This window comes from Heloderma suspectum, chromosome 1, assembly GCF_057233095.1.
Source record: "Heloderma suspectum isolate Gila_16-S chromosome 1, 16-S_ref, whole genome shotgun sequence".
In the NCBI taxonomy this organism is placed as follows: Eukaryota; Metazoa; Chordata; class Lepidosauria; order Squamata; family Helodermatidae; genus Heloderma; species Heloderma suspectum.
Window position 1 is genome coordinate 316,270,004 of NC_139458.1, and position 26,268 is coordinate 316,296,271.

At 44.0% G+C, this 26,268-nt stretch overlaps 1 protein-coding gene across 1 annotated transcript in view; it reads left to right on the forward strand.

Annotated features, from left to right (window-relative positions):
- Positions 1–26,268, forward strand: part of GRIK2 (glutamate ionotropic receptor kainate type subunit 2) — a 733,647-nt gene that overhangs the window by 457,138 nt on the left and 250,241 nt on the right. Inside the window, exon 11 of the mRNA XM_084827187.1 lies at positions 20,634–20,857. Coding sequence (XP_084683313.1) covers positions 20,634–20,857 — 224 coding nt within the window. The remainder of the gene's footprint in view (positions 1–20,633; positions 20,858–26,268) is intronic.

Sequence of the window (26,268 nt, forward strand, 5' to 3'; positions counted from 1 at the left end):
TGAACACTTTAAAAAGTGAGCTCAGTAAATTTGTAATTATTGTCTGAATAAACTGTACTTTAAAATTTAATATACCTGACATGATTAATTTTATGGGTAAACCAAGTTACACATAACATATTTTAGGTTGCTAATTTATTTCTGTCCAGAGGGAACTTAAGCATGTAGTCCCTGAAACTAGGGATGTACGAAAGTCACTTACCTGGTCCCGCAGCTTGCTTCGCGGTGGGGGGGAGACGCTTCGGTTCTCCCCCCGAAGTTCAGGCTGAGGGGGAGGCGCCCCGCCTCGCCCAGCCGAAATTCAGGCCGAGGGGGGAGGCGCCCCGCCTCGCCCGGCCAAAATTCAGGCCGGGGAGAAGCGCCCCGTCTCCCCGGCCGCGAAATAAAAAAGTGAATGTAAACCCCCCACACACACACACGTGATAGGCTACGTAACGATTTACGTAGCCTATCACGGCTAGATTTCCAAAGTCAGCCGTGATAGGCTACGTAAATCGTTACGTAGCCTATCATGGGTGACTTTGGGAAAAAAAAAAAGCACGTACGCAAATGGCGGTGCCCATGGGCTCCACCATTTGTGTTCCTTATTTGGGCCCGGGTAGTCTACGTAAAGATTTACGTAGACTACGGCGAAAATAAGGGCAACGCAAATAGCGTTGCCCTTATTTATTTATTTATTTCATTTCTATACCGCCCAATAGCTGAAGCTCTCCTTACGTAGACTTTACGTAGACTAAATCTTTACGTAGACTACCTGGGCCCAAATAAGGAACGCAAATGGCGGCGCCCATGGGCGCCGCCATTTGCGTACGTGCTTCCCCCCCTTGTGCTGCTCTTCCTCTGATACCAGGTTAATCCCTGCCATGGAGCTAGTCAAATTCCTCCAACGTATTGTGTGTATACTCTAGTATACAATTTTATGGATAAAAAAATACGTAACGATTTACGTAGCCTATCACGGCTGACTTTGGAAATCTAGCCGTGATAGGCTGCGTAAATTGTTACGTAGCCTATCACGTTTGTGTGTGCTTTTTTTTACATTCACTTTGTAATGGCGGTGGCGGCAGCTGGTCAGAAGACCGGCCGCCGCCCCCGCCGAAACGCCGCCGAAACGCCGCCGGGACCCGCTGCCGAGAGGGACATTTGAGGGAGGTAAGTCCCATCCCGGGGGGGGGGAGCGGGGAGTGGCGGAGAATTTCACCGCCAATTTCGGGGGGCTGAATGCATTGGCATTCGGCCTCCCCAAGATTCGTGGAGAAATTCTCCGCCATCCCTATCTGAAACATCTCAATCATCCTAGAAGCCAGAAGAAGCAGGAAGAACTGGAAGCAGAGGAAGACATGTCCAGAAACACAGGATTCTGTTGAACAAAAACCAAACTGTCAAGAATGTACATTTTCTTCCATGTTATGATATGGTGACTCTATTCACATGTTGGGAAACTGGCATGACTTGGAAAATCCCCAAATGTTTATCAGTAATAGATACATTGGATCAATAATTTTAATAAGAAATGGAAGAAATAACTATGCTGATAATCTTACAGAGAGGATTAAAAAACATCCCCCCCACCATGGATTCATTATTTCCAGACATTGTACATCTCTAGTCTTTCTATAAAAGTCTTCTTATTACATAGTTTTAAGAAATCATTTGGGGTGAGTAAAGGCTTGGTAACAATATATAAACACCTTGTTTTAAATTCAAAAGAAAATATTTCATAATCCAAAGCTGTTCAATTTTTCCATTTATTCTGAAAAACACAAAAACTTGGAAGAAAAAAACACACAGTAAAAACTTGGTTTTTTTCTGGTTTTTTCTGGACCTTCACATCTCTAGTTCAGACAGTCTGCATTTATAAGCTTATGTGGTTATCAAATGAGGCCCCTTCTGTACAGTGATCTGCACTCATACAACCAGAATGTATGATGCATATCAGCATCCCTCCCACCCCCGGATTTTGATCACATTTCGAACTTGGAGCAAGGAGATGGAGTGGAGGCAAAGTGCCCAGTCCCAAACACCCCCACATCATTTATAATAAATAAGTTACATAACATTGTGTCAGCAGAGCCAAACATTGGTCCAGTTCATCATTGTCTGGTATGTAAATAAGTAATAAAGCCTTGGGCTCATGTGCTCACCCTTGCCTTCTCCCTTTTAACACCTGCAGGGAGGAGATTGGACACTTTCCCATCTTATTTTAATCAGGTTACCAATCCCTGTAATGTCCAAACTCTAGACTGGTAATATTTTCGGAAATTGTGGCTTCAGTTCTAAGGGCATTTTTGAATAGAAGTGGCAGACATGTTTGGAGTATGATGTATCCAAAACTGCTGTACGCCAGGTTATATTTCAGCGCCTTCACTCTGAATGTTAGCATGTTTTCACTAAGAATGAAAGACCAAAGCAGACTACAACAAATAGAATGCCAGATATAATTTTAAAAAACCATACATCTGTTAATGTATCATCCATGTGTAATGCATTTCACATCCAGAAATTATGTAATGGTATGCAGTTGCTATGTTAGATCCAACATGGCCACCATTAATCCTGATTTAAGAAAAAAACCCTGGTGAAGTCATATTTGAAGAAGGTTCATGGTGTGGCTCTTTTTGTGGAAGGCCTTTTTGAGAAATGACGTATGCTCCAATTCCAGTTTTATTGAGGGAGCCCTGCTCCCTTCCAAGAATATGCCTACATTTGGCACGATGATGCTAAAGGCTTTTAAAACTGCAATCATCAAACCACTTACTTTTGGAGCAGCATCATTAACTTCATTTGGCTAAATTGAAGTAAATGGCTTGAAGATTTCAGCTGAAGATCTGAAGCGGAGATTTCTAGGAAGCATGATTTTCCTTCTTTGTTGTACAGAATATTAAGAGCTTCATGATAGTGAGTTACAGAGAGGAGAAAGCAGTGAGGTGAAGTGGTCTTGAACTGACTTCACTTTTTCAGTTCCCAAGATGGATCACGGTGCTGCATATTGCTTTGATGTTTACTCATGCTGCCAATTCGGTGGCCTTGTGCTGCTCTTCCTCTGATACCAGGTTAATCCCTGCCATGGAGCTAGTCAAATTCCTCCAACGTATTGTGTGTATACTCTAGTATACAATTTTATGGATAAAAGCTAGTGCGAACTAGGCTTTCTTTGTAGAATGTCATGGTTGCAGCTGGACTTTTTCCAGTAACAGGTGATCAAATGTATGACACCAGTTCCCTATATGTGGAGTCCATTTCACGGTAGTCTTCTTCCATGTAGTCTCATGTGTGTGCTCATGTGGAAGAATGTGGCAGTGTGAACACGCAGTGGACATAGCTAGTCCACATGGTGAACATATCCTTGTACAGTATTTCTGCAAGAACATGTAAACTCTGTTCATGTATTTGCTTAGAAGGGATTTTCACTCAAATGCTTTTACTGCATTGCATAAATAAAATGGGTAAGTCCTGTTTTAGCCTTTCAGTATTGCTTAGAAAGTGGGCAGGGCAATGTCAGGAGCGCCCTAGCGGCCTCTTTCAGTCTACTCCAATAGCCAGCTCAGGACTAGGGATGTACAAAACACCTACCTGGCTCTGCACCGGGCAATCCTTGGTGGGGGGGAGGCACTCCCTCCCTCCTGCCGGAATCCTCGACGGGGGGGAGGCGCTCCATCCCTCCCCCCGGAATCCTGCCCGGCCGGCTCCACTCCGCTGCCAAGTCGCGGAGCCGCCAGTCGGCTCTGGCCGCCTGCAGCCAGCCATCCGGCCGCTGGGTAGTCCTGCAGGGACGCAAATGGCGGCTGTCGTAGCCACCGCCATTTGCGTCCCTGTATTGAGCCGTGATAGGCTACGTAAATATTTATGTAGCCTATCACGGTAGGGGGAAAAACCCCAGCATACGCAAATGGTGGTAGCCGCCACCATTTGCGTACGCTGGTTTTTTTTCCCCCTTGCCGTGATAGGCTACATAAATACTTACGTAGCCTCTCACGGCAGGGGGAAAAAAAACCCCAGCGTACGCAAATGGCGGTAGCCGCCACCATTTGCGTATGCTGGGTTCCCCCCCCTGCCGTGATAGGCTACGTAAATACTTACGTGGCCTATCACGGCCTCCGCAGGGATGCAAATGGTGTCCCTGCGTTAGCTGTGATAGGCTACGTAAGTATTTACGTAGTCTATCATGGATATGAAGAGGAGGAAGTGAATGGCGGCCACAGGATGGCTGCCATTCGCAAAGCAGTGCAGATGGGAACAGGTAAGTGCTCTGTTTCGCGTGCCTTTCATGGGGTGGGGAAAGCGGGGACTTCGTTCCGCAATGGATTTCAGGGGGCCGAATGCACTGGCATTCAGCCTCACCGAGATCTGTCGTGAAATTCTCTGACATCCCTACTCAAGACACAGACAAAAGGATTCTTTTCAAGGCTTTAATCCTTTTACAAGTTAATGACTCTTTCAGATGCTAATCACCAGTGACTAAGCAATGAACAGCAGAGTTGCCTATGCTCCGGGTAAGCAGTTGGTCCCCGTTTGAAGGAGAATCACTTGAAGACCCTGAACTTATGGGCTAGGGAGAGATCCTCCCTCTTTCCCTTGGGTCTACGGGATGCGGCCATTGCTTGCGCACCAAATGGGCGCTATGCCTCCTTTCCGTGCCCTCCGTCGCTCGTCGCTCCCTGCATCTGCGTCAAGCATCTAGCAAGCCCCCCTCCCACACTTTCTCACTGCCAGGGTCACTATCTCAGGAATGCCGGCAGGAGGAATCTCTGCCAGCTGCTGTGCCTGTGAGGGATGAGCGGGCTCCTCTCCCACCGATTTCTGTTCCTCCTCAGAATCAGAACTGCTCTGGGGTTCTATGGGCTCAGTTTCCACCCTGACAGGCAAACCTACCTTGTCTTGGAGAGCTCTGATGCTGGAGCTTTCAAGATATCCAAAGTGAGTGGCAGTAAGAGCAAAGCGGCCCTTTAACTCTTCCCCGCCCCCAGCCAGTTTTCCTGTCCTTTAATGGATTCCCGCCCATTGAAACCAATGGGATTGCACTGTATGATGGGCATAACGTTATCTTTTTACATTTCTCTGTAGGGCTCATCAGCAAGTGAAGTTAAAGTTATGTCAAGAATCAGATGTGCTTATTTCTGTCTCTACTATGTCTATCTTAAGTCACTTCTAAATGATTAGTTTAGATTTCTTCATACGTTTTCAATGTGAGCCAGTCCTCTTGTACCACAATCCTGGCAGCAAAATGTAGATAATCTTATTCAGCTGGTGGAAACCCATTTGTCTGCTTACATCTTTATGTAAAGCAGAAATAAAAATGGCAGGGCTGCAATTTATTTCTGTACAGAAAATAGCATAGCAAAATGGGAAAGAAAACTACTTAGAATGTCTTTTGCTGAAATGTACAACATTCACTTTCTTTTTTATTTCATGCACTGATGTTCAGTTAAGCTATAGTAGATTTACAGCATATGCTGTTGTACAAAGCAATGCATGCTAAAGATGTTGCAAGCCAAAGATAACAAATCCGTGCTACTGTTTGCTTGAATAATTCAAATCAGATTGAACAATTAGATAATACAAAATATGTTGGACTTCCTTTACATCCATCCATTTCACAATCTATTGGTAATTTACTCATTTAACCAGCCCATAAAGAAGGACAAATACTTCTCTTTCTGTGGCTATAGATCATCAGTAATTTGAACCCTCAAAGTTTAAGCTGAGCAGCCAAGTGAACTTTCTTGCTGAAAAGTAACTACCAGGTTTACGTACAAAAAGCAAATTCAGATAACTTCGGAGGTCTTTGGGCCAACACCTTACGTACTGAGAAACTTCCATGTAAGGGATGGCTACAAAGATTGGCCTTTTAGGTAGAAATCCTATCTAGATAGGCAGCAGCCTCCAAACTCTGAGGTGACCACTGATCCAAAGCAGAGCAGGAGAAGCACAGAGGGGTCATTCCCTCCACGCTTCTCCTGCCCTGCTTTTTCTGCTAGACAGCTGATTATGGCTGTCTAGCCACAGGAGGACGGAGTGGGGAAAGAGGCTGCTGTACGACGCATACGATGTATTGTACCGGCATTTCCGCTGTCCCTGCCCCACCCCCCGGAACACCCCTTTTCAGCCGCTCCATGCTCCTCTTGTGAGCATGGAGGATGTGGCTGTTCCGTGCTGCCTTGGAGGCAGCGTGGAAGTGGGGGGAGGTTGGTTCTCCAGGAACCAACCTTGGAACACGGGCTCCGAGGTTAGTTCCTGGACAACCAGATATCCTATGGCCATCTAGCCGCTGTCTAGCGGCCATAGGATTGCTCCCTTAGTTTATCAAAAAAAGGGACTAAGGCTGCAATCCTTACCTGGGACTGGGAGTAAGCTCTTTTGAACTCAGTGGGACTTATTTTTGAGCAGGCATGTGTAGCATCACACTGTATGGGGAACATTATAGGGTGTATTGATCTGGGGTCCTGATTCTATCAGGGCCCAGTCAAAATAGATTATTTTAGATTACCAAGATGAAAAAAAAGCCACTTCTGCAAAAGGATAACAGGTTATTGATAGAAAATAGATGCAGAATAAAAATGCAAAAAAAGCTCACACCTCTCATCAGCCAATGAATATCACAGCTGTCATAGCTGATATATCTGAGTCCCCACGGTATTCTAGAAGTTATTCCTAGGACCGGCAAACGTTCTCCAAGCTGGTAGCATGCTTCCTCCCTTGGAGCGAGACCAAAGGCAAAACCTGCAGACTGGATCTTATAAGCTTCTCCGCTAGATGCCTCCCTCCAAGTCATGAGCTGACAGGTAATGCCTCTCCCCCTTTTCAGCCAAGCTGACAGGCCAGCACACAGTCATTGAGGAGGAGGGAAGTATCTCTTTCCCAAAGGTGCTCAAAGCATTGTAGGCTGGGACATCAGTCACCTCCTCTCTGAGAGCAGGGCTTCAGTATCCTAGCATGGGATGTGACACCTATCTCATCATGAGCTGATATAATCCAGCTGGCATAAACAGCTTCAAGGCAGGTTGTGAATTACCATCCTGTGTGAAAGGGCTTCTTCATTAACTATAAACCTGCTGGTCATGCCAAATTTCACAGGTCTGTCACCAGCATATAGGAATGCTGTGAAGACAGTGAAGTCCACGTCTTTGCTCACTAACCAACCCACTATATAGGGTTTTATTAAAATTGTGCAGGTTGTAGAGGAAGTGGATAGAGGTATATTTTTCTTCCCCTCTCATTATAATGGAACTTGGGGACATCCAATGAACCTGATTGGCAAGAGATTCAGGACAGACCAATCAATACTTAACAGATCACATAAGTTATGGAATTTGCTTCCACAAGATGTAGTGATAGCTGCTAGCTTAGATCAGGAACGGGGAAAGTTCAGGCTTGTTGGATCAACCTTGTTTATTATTACTAGATCTGTAAGATCCACCAACCAGAGCCATGTGCAAAAGACATACCTTAGAATTAAAGAACAGGGTGGACACATTCTGAACCCAGTTACTGTTTTCGGTACCATAACTGAAGTGAGCTAACAGTCCTTTTGTGCAAAAGTCCGCTCCTGATTACCTCAAGCGATGTTCAAATATCACACCGACTACTAGTCATGATGGGTGAGGGCATTGCCTTCATGTCCTGCTTTCGAATGTCTTGGAGGAATCTAGTTGGCCACTATGAGAAACAGGACACTGGACCAGATGGATGTTTGGTTGATCCTGGATAGTCCTTATGTTCTTATCCCATATCCTGCTAAGGAGCGCACAAGGCTCACGGTGCTTTTCTACCGGAGATCCTTGTACTTCAAGGTAGGGATGAATGAATCTGTCAGTTTTGCTTTCTCTGGTGTTTCATTATTATTATTATTATTTTAAAAAACTCAGTTTCTTTTCATCCCAAAGAATATTTATTTATTTATTTATTTAATTTATTAATCGCCCATCCGGTCACCCAGCCACTCTGGGCGATGTACAACAATAAAAACAGTTCATACAATAAAATTCGACATTAAAAACCTCACATTTCTAAAATTACCCTAGCACACCCCAAATGCCTGCCTGAACAACCATGTTTTTAATGCATAGCGGAAGCTCATTAAAGAGGGGGCATGGCGGAGTTCCCTAGGGAGGGAGTTCCACAGAGTGGGGGCCACCACAGATAAGGCCCTCTCTCCCTCGTCCTCACCAGCCTAACTGTCCTGGCTGATGGGACAGACAGAAGGCCATCCAAGGCTGATCTTGTTGAGCGGCCTATCTGGTGTTACTGGGAGGCACTCCTTGAGATAGGCTGGGCTGGGCCGGAACCATATAGGGTTTTAAAGGTCAAAACCAACACCTTGAATTTGGCCTGGAAAATAACTGGTAGAAATATGAAGAAATTTGGGAAGTTTGTTAAATTCTGATAAAAAATGAACTGAATGAAAATTCCTACCCATCTACACTGGCCAAATTCAATAGGTACAGCTATTTCCACCATGGAGAGGACCATGTTGTACCTACGTTATTAACTCAGGTTATTGTTTATCTGGAATCATTTCAGTCAGGGTTCAGGCCAGGTTTTGGCATGGAAACAAGCTTGGTCACCCTGCATGATGACCTATGTTGGGAGAGAGATGAGGGAGTGTGACACTGTTGATTCTCCTTGATCTTTCGGCAGCTTTTGATACCATCAGTCATGGTATCCTCCTGGGACAACTGTCTGAGCTGGGAGTGGAGGGTACTGCACTGCAGGGCTCCAGAAGGTGGTGCTTGGGAAGTATTACTTGGCACCATGGATTCTCCAGAACAGGGTTCCCCAGGGGTTGGTTTTGCCCCCCATGCTATATAACATCTGCATGAAACCACTGAGTGGTCATCTGGAGTTTTGGAGTGCATTGCCATAGTATGCTGATGACATGCAGCTCTACTTCTCCTTTTCATCTTCATCAGGTGAGACTGTGGATGTGCTAGATCAGTGCCTAGTTGTGACAATTGAGAAGATGAGGGCTAATAAATTGAAGCTTAATCCATACCGGGATTAAGCTTCAACTTATTAGCCCTCATCTACTCAATTGTGGGGTACCGCAGGGCTCAGTCCTGGGCCCAGTGCTCTTCAACATTTTTATTAATGACTTGGAGGAGGAGGTGCAGGGAATGCTGATCAAATTTGCAGATGACACAAAATTGGGCAGGATAGCTAATACTTTGGAAGACAGAAACAAAATTCAAAGTGATCTGGATAGACTGGAGCACTGGGCAGAAAACAACAGAATGACATTTAATAGGGAGAAATGCCAAGTTCTGCACCTAGGAAAAAGAAACCAAATGCACAGTTACAAGATGGGGGATAAGTGGCTCAATAACACTACAAGCGAGAAGGATCTTGGAATTGTTGTCCATCACAAGCTGAATATGAGCCAACAATGTGATGTGGCTGCAAAAAAGGCAAATGCTCTTTTGGGCTGCATTAATAGAAGCATAGCTTCCAAATCCTGGGAAGTACTAGTTCCCCTCTACTCAGCACTGGTTAGGCCTCATCTGGGGTATTGTGTCCAGTTCTGGGCACCACACTTTAAGAAGGATGCAGACAAACTGGAGAGGGTTCAGAGTAGGGCAACAAAGATGATCAGAGGACTGGAAACAAAGCCCTATGAAGAGAGACTGAAAGAACTGGGCATGTTTAGCCTTGAGAAGAGAAGACTGAGGGGAGATATGATAGTGCTCTTCAAGTACTTGAAAGGTTGTTACAGAGAGGAAGGCCAGGATCTCTTCTCAATCATCCCAGAGTGCAGGACACAGAATAATGGGCTCAAGTTACAGGAAGCCAGATTCCGGCTGAGCATCAGGAAAACCTTCCTGACTGTTAGAGCAATACGACAATGGAACCAATGACCTAGGGAGGTGGTGGGCTCTCCCACACTGGAGGCGTTCAAGACGAGGCTGGACAGCCATCTGTCAGGGATGCTCTGACTTGGATTCCTGCATTGAGCAGGGGGTTGGACTCGATGGCCTTGTAGGCCCCTTCCAACCCTACTATTCTATGATTCTATGATTCATACAAGACTGGGATGCTCTTAGTGAGTGGTTCTTCTGACCAGATAGATGTTCATCTTTGTCAGGGTGGACACTGAGCCCATAGAATCCCAGAGTAGTTCTGATGCTGAGGAAGAGCAGTCGCTCCTTCGGGAGAGGAGCGCGCTCCTTTTTTCCCAGGACCAACAGCTGACAGAGCTTCCTCCCACCCACATTCCTAGTTTAGAAAGCAGTCCAGGGAGTGACTCAGCACAGATAGCAGACTGGGGGGGATGCGCGGCGCAGACGCAGAGAGCGGCGCCAAATGGTTCGCACTCAAAGAACGGTTGCGCCCAGAGGATCCAAGGGAAAAGGGGAGGGATTCTCCCTAGTCCTTATATTCAGGGGTCTGCCAGTAATTGCCCTTCAAACGGGGACCAACTGTTCTAACTTAGGGCATAGGGATGCTGCTGCTCAGATCTAGTTGCTACCTGTAGAGCTGTTAAGTTATAAAAGACGAATAAATCTTTGAAAAGAATCCCTTTGTCTGAGTCTGGACTTGGCTACTGGATTAGACAGAGAGCCCTCCAAGGAGCCCTTGACAATCTTGTTCTGGATGGGGTTGCACTTCCCCTGAAGCAGCAGGTTCATAGCCTGAGGGTTCTCCTTGAGTAGGGATGGCGGAGAATTTCTCCCCGAAACTTCGGGGGGCCGAGCGCCAACGTGTTCGGCCCCCCGAACATGTTTCGGGGAGAAATCCTCCACACACACCCCGCACCCCCCCCGGGACGGGACTTACCTTCGCCGAATGTCCCTCCCGGCGGCGGGTCCGGCCGGCGGTTTGGCGGGTGTTCGAGCGGGGCGGGAGCGGCAGCCGGTCTTTCGACCGGCTGCCGCCGCCGCCATTGCAATGAAAGGGAAAAAAAAAAAACGCCCCCTGATAGGCTACATGATGATTCACGTAGCCTATCACGGCTAGATTTGCAAAGTCAGCCGTGATAGGCTACGTCAATCGTCACGTAGCCTATCACGGGTGACTTTAAAAAAAAAAAAAAGTGTGTACGGATAATGGCGGCCCCCATAGGGAGCCACCATTCCCATTCCTTATTTGGTCGCTGTAGTCTACGTAAAGATTTATGTAGACTACGGCGAAAATAAGGGCAACGCTATTTGCGTTGCCCTTATTTTCGCCGTAGTCTACGTAAACATTTACGTAGACTACAGCGACTAAATAAGGAATGGGAATGGCGGCTCCCTATGGGGGCCGCCATTAGCGTACGGGCTTTTTTTTTTTTTAAAGTCACCCGTGATAGGCTACATGACGATTGACGTAGCCTATCACGGCTGACTTTGCAGATCTAGCCGTGATAGGCTACGTGAATCGTCACGTAGCCTAGCAGGGGGCGTTTTTTTTTTTTTTAAACTTTCGCTTTCGCGGCCGGGCGAGGCGGGAAGCCTCCTCCCCGGCCTGAATTTCGGCCAGGCGAGGCGGGAAGCCTCCCCCCCGGCCTGAACTTCGCGGGGGGAGCAGCGAAGCGCCTCCCCCCCACCGCGAACGTCCTTCGAGGACAGGTAAGTGACTTTCGCCCACCCCTATCCTTGAGCCATCTTTTCCACTTGAGGCTGAGGTGGCCTCAGTGGCATGGAGTGCCTTCTACCCACTTCAGCTGGTGGTCAGCTAGCCTCCATCTGGACAGGAATCACCTGCTTCAGTAGTCTATGCTCTGGTAACCTCCAAGTTAGATTTCTGTAATGCGCTCTACATGGATCTGCCCCTGAAGACAGTACAGAAGCTGCAGGTTGTACAAAATGCAGCAACCATAGAGATGGGCGAACGAGAGATGTTGAAGATTGCCAGGATTCTCCAAACATCGTCTCGCCACTTGTCTCATGCTGGATTCCCGTCTGTGTTTGTGATCGCTGCTTGCTCTGTGTGAATGGGAAACTTGTGCAAATTGACCAGCAATCAAATGGGAGGTTTGCATAAATCTCCCAAAATTTTGCACACATTGTCTAATTTGTGCAAATTTTCTCCATAGACTAAAGTGGGGGCTACAGAAATTTCACAAATAGAAGTGGAATCGGGATTGAGACAAATGTGAGCATATATTTGACAATTCGTAAATATTTTTGGCAGACATGTGCTGGTGTTCAAGTTTGGAGCTTCGACCAGGGCCTACTCATCTGTTAACTTTTTTGAGCAAAAACAAAATTCTCATACATCCCTAGGCAGCCAGATTAACAATAGGGAGCAGAAGGTCTTAGCATATAACACCAGTTCTGGCCTGCTTGCATTGGCTGCCTGTATGTTTCTGAGCCGGATTCAAGGTTCTGGTTTTAATCTATAAAGCCTTACATGGCTTGGGACCACAACAGCTGACAGAGCACCTGTCTGTGACATGAACCTATCTGGATGCTACAATCAACATCTGAGGCCTTCCCCTGAGTGCCTCCTCTAAGGAAGGCTCTGAAGTTGGCAACAAGAGAGAGGGCCCTCTTGGTGGTGTCTCCCCTGATATTTATTAGTAAGAATAATATCTCCAGTGTTATTTGTAGTCCATGCATCTATAGTATCATTGGCTATCAGTAATTGATACTTTCAGTTGTTTAATGTTTATTTTACTTGTAAAAAAACAAATTTCAGAGAAATTTACTTGGAATGTATGGGTTGTAACTAATGAAGTCTTTGGAAACAAAACATGTAGAAGAGGCCGTGGGCTCTGCATATCTCCATACAGCTCTTTATCCCAGACCTATAATTTCTGATATCCTGTCCTCTTGATTTTATTAGGGAGCAATCCTATGGCCACTAGTCAGCGGCAAGACGGGCATAAGATATCTGGTTTTCCAGGAACCAACCTTGGAGCCCATGCTCCGAGGTCAGGTCCTGGAGAACCGACCTCCCTCCTTCTGCGCTGCCTTGCAGGCCGTGTGGAACGGCTCTGCACTCCCTGCTTGGAAAAGGAGCGCGAAGCGGCCAACACAGGGCATTCCAGGGCGGGGAAGGTGGAAATGCCAGTACGACACATCCTATGTGTCCTCTGGCAGCCTCCTCTCCTGCTCCACCTCCCCACAGCTAGACAGCCAAAATCGGCTGTCTAGCTGCAAATGCAGGGCAGGAGAAGCACAGAGGAAACGATCCCCTCCGTGCTTGTCCTGCCGTGCATTGGATAGGTGGTCGCCTCCAAGTTCAGAGGCGACCGTCTATCCTTATAGGATTGCACCCTAAACCTCTACAGCAAATTGTGCGAATCACTGACTTTGATCTAGACTTCAACGGATGGAGCTCTGTTCACAGAATGGAGCACTTTCAGGTCTTTGCTCCACCTCCCTCCTGCATCCAACTGTGGTCTCCCCGCAAAATCTTGAACAGAGTGTTGGGGGACCCTGCAAATTGCATGGCTGATGCTGCAGGTGCCTGGTTGTTGATTTTAATGTATTTTATTTTTAAAGATTGTGCAAAACAGTGGCCATCTCTGTCAGTAAAGGTTCTTTTGCTTTTCCTGGAAACCAGGAAAAAACCAGAAACTAGTCGTACTTTTGAATGGCCAGTAAAAATACAGGGCTCACAGATATGCATTGCTCTCAGAGCAGTTCTTTGTAAAACACAGGCTTCTCCTCTGACTGTACTGTGTCTATCACAATGATGGGCATTTTGCTGGTTTATAATATTGTGACCTGGCTGAGAACCCTTGTCTAAATCCAGATAAATTGCTTGTGGAATGTATTCCTTTGCATTCGCATTTCTTTCATTTTCCTGATGTTTATGCTTTTAATATTTGTACATTGCCTACAACCCAGATAAGTGCTTTATTAAATTTTTATTAAAAATAAGGTTCAAGCAAGCGGGTGTACTTGTCTATTTGTATTGTGAGTTTTAATACAGGAATACTAACACTCGATATATAAAAACACTGCCAGAATCTTCATTATAGATTTGTGGTAGGAGTTCATTGTTAATAATTTTAAAAGGTAGATTTTCTAGTAGGTAAGTGAAAATATTTCTGCAATAAATTAAAGTTATGCATATTATTAAAACCTACATGCAACATGAGCTTTTAAAAAACTTGGACTTATCTCACTGCATATCTAAGATAAATAGAAAATCCAAAACCGACATTTACATGGTAATACTTTAATATTATCTCCAATAAATTAGAATATAGCATTGTGTTCTGCTTTTTTGGACAATTTTTCTATTATAGAAGAACAATACATGGAGGGAGCAATCCTATGGCTGTTAGACAGTGGCTAGATGGCCATAGGATATGGTGTTTTCTGGGAACCGACCTCCCTGCACTTCCACACTGCCTCGGAGGCAGCGCAGAACAGCCCCGTCCTCGCGCTCACAAGAGGAGTGCAGAGCAGCCGGAAAGGGGCGTGGCTGGGGGCATTCTGGGACGGGGAGGGCGGAACTGCCTGTATTGCACATCCTATATGTCGTACTCATAAAACAGCCTCCTTCCCTGCTCCATGCTCCTGCCACTAGACAGCCGAAAGCGGTTGTCTAGGCAAAAATGCAGGGCAGGAGGAGTGCAGAGGGAATGATCCCCTCCATGCTTCTGCTGCCCTGCTTTGGATAGGCGGCCGCCCCCGAGGTTGGAGGTGGCTGCCTATCTTGACAAGATTGCGCCTTAGCCAATATTTCGTTAACCACTCATTTTAAACATTACCACCAAATTTCAATTACATCTTCTCTTTTCAGAGGGTGGGATCGTGATCCTGACTTAGTCATCCTTTGCTGAGACCCATTAAAATCAATGGAACTCAGTCTTCTCTGAGGAGTCTACTCTAAGGATGACTAAATCTGGATCCACGCATCTGTTAGCAGAGATCACACTCACAAAAAATATAACACACAATCTATTATAAATTTGTATCAAATTTGTTTTTGAAATTCATTTTTTTTAAGTGTGTCAGTCACAATAAAAATATATGAATGAGTCTGGGAGATGTTTTTCTTTAATATGTAGATGAACAGGAAGATCAAAACTGGCAAGAAAGTTTTTGACATTACAGTTGTAGCCAGAGGAATTAGCATGAGTTTCGCACCCACTTCCGTTTCCTTAGGACAATCCACCTTGTGACTCAGGATGATCATACTGTAGGTTTCCTTGTGCTTCTTGGAAAATACCATTGATATGGATCCCAGATAGGGAAACTCACAACATGAAGGTCCTGATCCATGCAGGGACTTATACCTGTGATATACTGGAGGGGTGGGAAACTTGCTCTGGGGGATTTTAAGGTCTAGAACATGTCTGAGTGCCTTTCAAACTTATTTTTGGTCTTTTATCATTCACAAAATCTGTTATGCATGTAACAGTTTCTTTACTGGCCTTATGTAAACAATTGTATCTCACTGTGTGTGTGCTTATGCACCACTCAGGGCAGCTAACAACAATTAAAACCAGTCATAAAATACAGTAAAATCCCCTCCACAAACCTACAGTTCTCTCTCTAACATGAATCACTATTTATAATCTTGGGCTGCACCACTGAAGTTCTCTTCCCTGAAAGGAGCAAGGCCAGACACAAAATCTCATTCCTTACTTTATTACTAATTAGCGTGAAATCAGCTTTGTGGCCAACCTCCCTCTCCTCTCGTCCCTTCCCACTCTATGCAAGAGCAGTACAATGGTCCTTGTGTCTTTCAGTCCTGGTAGCCTGCCTCACACTTTCCAGAATTGTTCCCTGCCAGCCCGCCCCCCAATTCTGCCTGGCATAGAATTTTATTTATGTATTTGTTTTTATTATTTATTAATAGTACTTATATACTGCTTAATATAAAAAAATCTCTAAAAATCACATTAAATACACTATTAAAAACACTAGATAGTGATTATGAGCCAAATATGCCTATTTTCTATCCCTTGTGTGTGGTTCTGTAGAAATCTTCCTCACTGATTTCCCCCCAGGAAATCCAAGATGATGTTTATGATAATAACAAGCAGGATTTGCAACAAACTGTTGCAATGTGGAGTGCCCCTGAGCAGCCAGCCAACTACCCAGCTATGCCTTCTTTCAGGATACTCCATTCCATTACTCTTCCCCTCTTGTTTTCCATTCCTTCCACAACAGATATTCAGCATTCTGTGGCCAATGAGCATGCTCACTCCTCATTAGGCTTTTTTTTTGGGGGGGGGGGATTCAACCTTATAGCTTCCTATGTTCTGTAAACGGGACTATCCCCAAGTCTGTTGATATCTCCCTTTTGTGTGTAGATGGTGCCATTTGGCTACATAGGGATCCATTTTCAGATAATGTGTCTGCTATTAGTATACAGGATCAGCCTTTGTATAGTGCTTTTGAGTGTTCAGTGCTTCACGTGCATTATTGTGTTAGATTCTTTGCAAGAGCCCTGTAAAGCGAGTGAGTGTGATTATTCCACCTTGCAGATGTGGGGCTAAAGCAGAAAGAATAGTAGCTTGCATAAGGCCACCTAGCGAGGTGATGCCAGAGACATCTTGATTCATAATTCAGTCTCTTAGCCATTATGCTACACACAGCATAGGACATTAACGGTTGGATTAAACCATGGCCTCAAACGTTATTTCAGGATGTGCAAGATGAAAACAGAACCAAGTACATAAACTGTAGCTTGTGCTACTGCTACAGAGATAGGAGTCACCTCCTGTTAAAAACAATGGCATTGATTGCCCCCTTAGTGAATATGCGAAACTGCAAGCAGATTTCTGCCTGTGATTCATAGAATAAAAGCTGTTAGGAGCAACAACTGAACATACTTGGTGTGCCAGTCCCCCACAGGTGAAACGCCTTTATATGATCTAAACTCTATTTTCACTATCTTGCAGGGTAGGGGTGGGGATACTTTATGTAGGGGTGTGTATGTGTGTCTGTCTGTCCGTCTATCATTTCTCTACCACCCCATAGCCAGAGTTATTTGAGTGGTATAGAGGTTTATCACAACAATTGGTAAACTTTGTAAAAAGAAGAGGGCTCATTAAGTCAGAACACAAACTGTTTTTATATTTTGAGGCTGCAGACACTTTAACCTGCCAAAGCATTATGCATGCTAACAGAAGTCTAAATCAAAATGTCAACCAGGGTAGGATTCAAATTAATTGTCTAGTGAAAAGTGCCGTCTTCCATTATAATCTTGCACCTAACTATAGATGAACTCTCAGAACACTGTCATTTATGTTACATTTCCAAGTAAAAGAAAGTCCCTGAAAAATTTATGTACACCAGGTAGAGCTGGATTTTAATTATAAAATGTCACCATTCAAAGTAAAAAATCTCTGAACATCTTCAGGGTTATTTATTTATTGGTAATTTTTTATGATTTGGACTAGGATTTTTTTTAACCAAGTGTCTTCTATTGAAGACAGACCTGTATAATTTGTAAGCCACCAAGCCAAAGGGCATTTCTACACCAGCCTAAAATCCTGCATTTAAAACGGGGCTTTCTGCTTCCGTTTTAAATGCAGCATCACAACTGACTCCCTTTACATGAGCTCCCTTTCCTCCTCCTCCCTGTATCTGAGTCTTCCATTATCTTTCATTGATCTTACTCTTCTTCTTGCTGCTTTAAGTCTTTTCATGGAGGAAACTGAAGCAGAACACAACGGGGTAATTTGATAGCTCATTATCTGCTATCTATTTAAAAACAGAACAAAGGGTGTTTATAATATAAGAGTTTAAAAGTTTAAAACTACAGTATAAAACCAAAAGGAAAACCAAAAACAAAAAATAAAACCTAGCAGCAGTGCAAAGATTTAAAGCAACAGAAACTGAAAGACTAAAATGCCTGGGAAAATAAGATGGTCTTCACCTGGTGCCAAAAAGAGCACAACCTAGGCAAGCATCGCTGGGAAACTCATTCCACAAACAGGGTCCCACAACAGAAAATGCAATTTTCTTAGTAGCCACCCACGTCACTTCCTTTGGTGAGGGTTTTTAGAAGATGATCTTAGGGAGGTATATATGAGCAGGTAACCTGGCCCCAAGCCATTTAGGGTTTTGAATGTTAATACCAGGACTTTGAATCGGCCCAGGAAAGGAACTGTCAGCCACTGCAGCTGGGGAAGTACTGGCATAACATGATCACATTGGCCAGTCCCCCTTAACGATCTCACTTCCCTGTTTTGAACCAGCTGAAGTTCATACTGTTTTCAAAGGCAGCCTCACATGTAACCATTGGAGCAATCCGGACAAAGACTTACCAGAGCATGGATAACTGTAGCTTCTACTAGAAGCAACTTCTCCACTGCCAGTATTCTAGATCTTTGTTTAACTACAAACAAGGGTCAGGACCTGAAAGGGTAAAACCCTTATGTATGGAAGCTCACGGTCTTCAATAATTTCTGTACTAGAAATCTAGTTTGCTTTCTGTGCTAATTTGCTTATTAAACAAGATCATTTTTATCCCTGCTTTCTGTCAGACAGGTCCCCAAGGCAACTAAAAACAATAATAAATAGCAGTGTAATACTACAGCATACCATAAAAACAATAACAAAAATTAAAATACAATAAAACCACACACACCCTGCCACCCAACAAATAATAATAATAAAAAAACAGCACAGTGACATAGGCAAGAGTCAGCCAGTATTTTCCTTTGAAATAACAACTGCCTACCCATCATGGCTCCATGATTAAAGTGCCCTGTCTGATGTGCACAGTGTACTGCAGAGGGATACAGTGGGCTCCTACACACCAGGCTTTTATCCTGCGATTGAGATTGCTTCTTCAGGGAAGTTTGTGGGCTCTTTACATGATGCAATGATCATCCAAGGCGTCTCCTGCACTAAATGCCCTTTGTTCCATTTTTAAATAGATTGCAGTGAGCTATCAAAATTACCCTGTTGTGTTCCACTTCAGTTTCCTCCATGAAAAGAGGAAAAGCAGCAAGAAGAGGAGTGAGATCAATGAAAGATAATGGAAGACTCGGATATTGGGGGGGGGGATGGGTCAGGGAGAAGGAAGCACGTGAAAAAGGGAGTCGCTGTGATCCTGCATTTAAAACCGAAGCAGAAAGCCCTGTTTTAAATGCAGGATTTTAGGCTGGTGTAGCTTTGCCCACAGAAAGCCTTCAGAAGTTGATCTAGGGTGCACAGACAGTTCTGGCATCAACCTGCTGAGGGCTCTCATCCAAGCAGGGGCCCACTTACAAGAGCTCCCTGGATCGATAGCAGCTGGTGAGCATGGCGGTAAGAAGGTAGATTCACTGAGGGAGGGGGCCAATTGAGGCTGCCTTGCCCAAGGGCCCTCAAAAACCAGGAGTCGGCATTCTGCACAGGTAGACACATATGGAAAAGACAGATGTTAAGATATCCAAATACAAGAGTTTTTCCTAGGAGAAACTGAATAACCACTGGATTTTGTAACTAGTCCCTTTGAAAATGAGTGATTGTGTTTGATCAACAATTGTACAAGAGAGTACAGGTGATGTTGTGAAGTGAGTGGCCAATCCTTTTTCTTCAGTTTCCGGGAGATTTTAGCAAAGAGGTAGGTAGGTAGGTAGGTAGGTAGGTAGGTGGGTGGGGGAATGGTTGTCTCGAATATACAGAACTGTATCTGCTTTACATTTCTATCTTTTAAAAATGTCTGAATGTTGGAGGGCACAATTCTATGGGGATTGTCCGCCTCCGAACTCAGAGGCGACTATCCAGTGCAGGGCAGGTGGAGCCCCGCATTTGCAGCTAGATGGCCTATTTTGGCTGTCGAGCTGGAGTGGTGGGGGGAACTGAACGGCACATAGGAAGTGTTGTACTGGTGCTTCCACTGTCCCTGCCCCTCCCTGCCCCCAGGAATGCCTCCTTTTCCCCCTCTCCATGCTGCTCTTACGAGTGTGGAGCAGGGGACAAACCGCGCCACCTACAAGGTGGCAGGGGAGGGGGTGGGGAGGCGGTTTTCTGGGAACTGACCTTGGGGTGCCAGCTCCCAGGTTAGTTCCTGAAAACCAAAAAATCCTATGGCTATCTAGCCACTGAGATTTAGAGAGCTTCTCTATAAATATGAAAATACTTGTACATGCCCCAAGTGATGGGGAGGGAAATAACAGCAGTTTCTCACATTGCTTTTCAAACTGCATCCAAAATTCCTTGGAATGTCAAATGTATTTAATCATCTTCATCATCTAAAGTAAAAAAAAATAGTAAAAGAGCCCAGTACTCAGCACAGATCTAATTGCATAGTTCTCTGAATTGACTGTGGTTCAAAATCTGAACCTCATTCTCTAACAGTGTTGATCAGAATGCACTTAATAAAATGGAGAATAAGCTTTCTTGTTTTAAATCCATTATCTTTTGCATTTGGGATCCCCACCCCACCCCAAGCATGTTTTTGAAGAGAAAAAAAACCTTAAGCAACCTTCAAACCAAGTGTGAGTTATAAATGAGATCTTAAAAAAAAAATCCAGAACTAATAATTTTCTTTCATATTTCCTCCATATCTATAAACACAACAGTGTTCAAAACTCCTGGAGGAAAAGTAGCAGTGTAAATCAACATCTTTACTGGAGGAGGAGGAGGAGCAGCAGCAGAACTTTAAATTCCAGCTTAATTGGTACCAGGACAGGGCTCTCCAAGTGTAAAGTCTGTGTTTTGTTTAATTTGATTGCCTGCTTCTGCCTGCCTGCTGCTTTTGACTTATGGCCTATTTCTCTCTCTCTCTTTCTTTTCCCCCCTTGCAAACAGAAAGCTGACCTTGCAGTTGCGCCACTGGCTATTACGTATGTTCGAGAGACGGTCATCGACTTTTCCAAGCCCTTTATGACTCTCGGAATAAGTATTTTGTACCGCAAGCCCAATGGTACAAACCCGGGCGTCTTCTCCTTCCTGAATCCTCTCTCCCCTGATATCTGGATGTATATTCTGCTGGCTTACTTGGGTGTCAGTTGTGTGCTCTTTGTCATAGCCAGGTAACATGTCAAACCTTTTGTGATTTTTTTGGCAATTGTTACCTTTTCCCCTCTCAAGAATAATTGTCAAAAGTCACAAATTCTTCCTTATTTTCTTATTCTCATTCACTAATCTATGGTGCATAGAGGAAAATTTAGCCTTTGAAAGGGCTCTTGTACTTAATTGCAATGTCCTCCAATTCCGTGCCTCATGGCCTTCAGCATGCTGGTTATGCCCCTAAACTTTGAATAGGCTGGTTTCAGTACACCTGTTAACAGTAAACTGAAGAATTTTGAAGGGTGTAAGATATTGTTTTCTTCTGTCCCCCTATCTTAAGTGTTTCTTTTTTGATAAACACTGAAGGGTGTGTGTTTTTTCCTTCATATTCTCTTGGAAAGGTTTGGCAGAGTATTAAAAGGAAATACATATAGAATAGGTGGACGAGAACTCTTAGTAAAGATGCAAAGGCCTTGACCCTCATGAATCTTATTTGGGTGTCCTGAACTATGTAATTAATATTGTATGGAGTGGGAGAGTAGGGCCATGCCCACTGGAGACCCTTGTGTCTCCTACCACCCCACTCCATCCATGTGTTGCGGGGAAATTCTGAAGATGGGAGCCTGACCCACATACATAGGCTTCCCTGTGATTTAGAAGAGTGTCAACAATACTGGGCTAGATGGATCCATGGTCTGACTCAGTCTAAAGCAGCTGCTTATATCCCTAACCCTGATCATTCCAAATGATGGGAGGATCCTGTGTGTGGCAGGAGAGGGGCGGGGCAGCAGGCATGGTTCCACTCCACACAGTGTTAATTGTGTGATTTAGAATACCTGAACAGGGTTATGGAGTATTTCAAAGCCACAGATCAAATACATAGAAGTATTAGTTGTATGAAACCCAGCTTGAATTTTAAGATCCTGGTATCTCATGGTCACATGTATAAAATTGTAAATTTAAAATCTCTCTTTAGCGTTGAGTCGAACAACTTAACCAGTTTGTGCCCATTGTCTGTTTGCTTTTGGAATCATGGTTCAGTTCTGGGATTGGGTGGGGCAGGCAATAATATTTTTAAAACAAAACTAGATATCTAACGTGAGCAAATTACTGTCAGAGGGAAATGCGAGAACGGCTCAAGGAGGAGTGTGGATTTCCTTCCTAGGACCTTCATTGGTTTGTGTATGTGTATGTCTTTACTGAACTGAGACAGGTGCTCCAATCCAGTAAGTCTATGAATATACATAGAGCTCCTATGTGAACAACATCTGTTCCATAGACTTCAGTGACATGTGTTCTAGGGCTCCTATTGGTCCTTGGATTGGAGCAAGAAGCTGCTGTTCTGAACAAAGGCATACTGTTTCAAATTCTGTTGAACCCAATGGAATTCAGGCTGACTGTGTTTAGCAGTGGGCCTAGAGAGTTCAGCCAGCCACCCCTTCTGTCAATGAGACTGTATGCCTGCCCATTGGATTGAATTGTTTCTCGTTGAAATTGAATGTGCATGAATGAAGCAACCCTGTTGTTACTTTCCTGTTGCAAGCTGTTGATTCCTTAAGACATCTTCCTAAGCATTTTAAAGTCTATTCACATGCATGAAGCCCTGTTTCCTTCTTTGTTCTTTCATGTACTTTCTCCCTGCTAATGGGGGAGAGGGCATGGTACCAGGTCAAACCATACTACTAAATGTTTTGTTTTAGTGACACAAAAGGAAGCTTGACTTAGGGAGGCTTATTTTTACCATAGTTTGAGAACCCCTTTTTATGAGACATAAACACACAGCGAAAAAACTGTAACAAATTGGTCAGAGAGATGGGCATATGAAGTGATACTGCCCTGCTGTTCTTTGTAAGATTATCAAAGTTGTCTATCGTCCTGAGCTCATCCCTTTTTTCTTTGCACAGACTCCCTCTTGCAGCCTTACATGTTCTATTTATCTCCTGCTCATGGTGAATTCTACAGTAATTCAGTTATCTTACACTACAACTGATGTCCAGAGTTTCGTATTATTTCCTTGATACGGCTTTCTCTATTCTAAGAGATGGCATTGGTCCTCTGGGAAATGGTGGAATAGTTTGATATTAGTGATAATTGTGACTCATCCATACATGAAATGTGAGTGAAATTATTGAGAAACAGAATGAGCTTACATGTGTACACAGTGCACAATAGAACAGTGATTTTTTTACAGTTCTTTAGGGATGACAAGCATGTAGATCCAAGTATCTTACAGACACGGTGTCATTGGGTTTTCAGAAAGCTTTTCACTACATCCATCAACAAGATTTTAAAGACATGCTTCTGGGCTAAGAGAAAAAGCCTTCTTGTGGATTGGTAACCAGTTACAACAGGGTCATAAATAATACAGCCTGTAGGCAGCACCCGCCCCCTCCAAGCCCTGTCTGGTGGTACCCCAAGACCCTCAGACTCCACCAAAAAGCAGAGGCACTGCTAAAAACAAAAGGAAAATAAACATGGATCTGTTCCTTCTGGAAGACTCTAGGAAGCGAACTTCTTTGGCAGGAACCACAGAGCCCTTGAGAGTGTCTCTCAGATTGCCTCCTGAAACATGCTCTGCCATAGACTGAGAGTGCAGCGTACTGATGGGATTGCTACTTTACTGCCACTAATAGCAGCAGTAAAGCAGCAGTCAGGTCAAGGTGGTCAGGGCAGGAGTGGCAACTTCCTCTTTCAGTGACCCACACACAGCCTGGATCTCTGTTTCATTGCCACTAACAGTGTGTACACACACAGCCCCTGGCACCCCTGCAGGTACCCGATAAGACCCTCAAGGATGAAAAGGTTGTGCACCCTTGAGGTACAAGTCAGTAGGGCAAGGGCAGATAGTATTCACACAGCATAGGTAAGTGAGAATGGGGCACCCTGTGAAGTCTATTAGGGTCAGTGCTATTATAATTTACTAAAATTCCATGAAGTATGGTAAATAATTATGTAGCACATGTTTGCAGATTACACTAAATTAAATCCAGGATAGTTAAATCCCAGACAGAAATGGAAAGCTCCAAGAATTATAAATCAGACAGCAGAATGGCACGTGAGATTCAATTTAAGAGCAAAAATACACTGAAAGGGGTTCCAGTTTGTTGTGACTATCCAGGACTACCCTTGAGAGCATAAATGAATACTCACTGAAAATTCAGTGTTGCTCTCCTGTCCGAGTTTAAAAGGCAAATGTAAATTTAGCCATAGGAAATGGATTGAAAAGGAAACTATGTTACCGTGCCATTACATATAATGTATGTCATATATTACATATACGTACAAGTTTACATCCAGTACAATTTTAGTTGTCCTGTATCTAAAATAGTGGTGTTCAGCTGGGGCTGGAAATGGTGCAGGAAAGGGGAGGTAACATGATCAGGAGGAAAATCGCCTTCCATGGAACAGGGGCAAGAGAAGGCTTAAAATGCAGCTTAGGAAAAAAAATGAGAGGGAGAGAGAGAGAGAGAGAGAGAGAGAATGAGGTGGTTATATGCAATGGAGTGACTGAATAGAGAGTACTGAGTGGAGTCTTTGGGGCATTCTGAGAGTATTATCTCGTAAGACACTGCCTGGCTTGAGAGTGGGAGTTGGTCTTGGGTTTGTGCACTCTCCCTCACACTGCTCCCCAGTACACCTCACTCTGGAGAGAACATAGATACCAAGTAAATCAGGAGATCCTGATTTAATGTGAGCACAAATTGAATTCCCCCTGAACTTGAGAGAGGGAATCTGCACAGGTTTTATCTTGCAGGGCCCAAGATATCCCACATTTGAATAGGATCTTCTTAGTGCACTTTATGCCTTCTCGCTGTGGTGAGAGGGCAGTAGACAATGGAGCATGTGAGCTTAAGGCTTGCTCTTGAATGTATAGCATGTAAAATTCTGAGGACTAGTTTCACCCAAAGAGGCCACTGAGTCACATACATGTGCACAATCCACATTTTGCTATGAGGACACTTATCCTATGCTCCTTCTTAGAAGACATTGGGTTGGAAACTTCCTCCATCAGAGAAAAAGGTTCAGTGCCTTTTACTTTTTGAAGAAGCTCCTTTGGATCGAACTCATTGGGTTGGATCAAGAGTTTGCTCCCACCAGCAAGAGAACTCCCTGAACCGAGTTTTGCTCAGGAGTCGGACTCTCCAGCCAGCAGGAAGGGGGACGAGACAATTTCACGAATTTCCCTCTCCCCCTGCAGTCCCCAGTACCACCTTTCATGTTGTTTTAGAGGACCCCCAAACCCTGAAAAGCAGATTTTTGGAGGGTGTAGTAGGAGAGGGAAGGATCAGAAAACTTGGCTCTTCCCTTGCTCCATTGGCAGAAATGAAATGGCCTGCTACATCAAAAGCCTTTGAGGACAGAAGGAACCCTTATGTTCATAGAAGGCAGGGTCTAGATCTAAGCCCTTATAAAGAGCCAATGGTCTTTATGTTGAAAGTTTCTTAAATGTTGCTGTAGCTTTCAGCGAAATGTTTAATATATAGAAGCATATTTCTGAGGTGAACTTGTAAATATCTGGGCGTGCATGCACAAAGCATTGTGTCCAAACAGGAACACAGTGATACAAGTTACAGCATACATGGCCTATTTATCTGACTATCTAGGAGCAAAATCACCACTCACTTTCCCTCTGGAAGATGTTTCCCTGCTTTTTGAACAATATTTTGAACAGTTTGTTCAAAAGAGGTTGTTTTCACTAATGTTATAATGTGATATGTTGATGAATTAATATACATCTCCCTGAAAATGTGTTTTCTTATGTAGAAAACACATTTTCCTGAGCATTCAAGCACTTTTTTCAGTTTCTGTCTTTACTTAAAAACAAATATTCACTTGTTCCCAGTCACTCAGCATGGAGGGATATTTATCATCAGAAACCAGCACCATGTTTTAAAGGGCCATTTTTGAATGTTTCCTATTTTAAATCTCTTGTGGTGTTCTGTCAGATGTTGAAAGAGCCATCCTAATTGTAAACCAACCTAAATGCATCTAGTGTGTGTTTTTTTAAAGATATGAAGTTCGGTTAAAGTGTCTGTTATATAATGAGGTTTGCATGCATATTTCAAAGTACTGATCAAATGCTGGTGCGTCTTACTTCGTACAAGTAAATGTTCAACATTCATGTGCAGAAACAAGCCATAGGGTTGGGTTTTTCTTCTCTCACATGAGAGGCAGTGCTTAATTAAATTTCAGTCTCTGCTAATATGATCAATCAATTAGTATTGAATTTTGTGGGAAAGAAGTGTTATAATCCATACAGCATTATGATGTTAAGATGAATATTGAAAATATAGAACGGTCCCCCAAAGATTTTGCTTGATGCTGTTGCTGGGACAGATTATTTAACTCTGAAGCATGGTAATGGACTGCTGACTGATTTCATACTTATGCAGTGTTCAATATAGTGGATTTAGAATAATATGTGAAGTTAAGG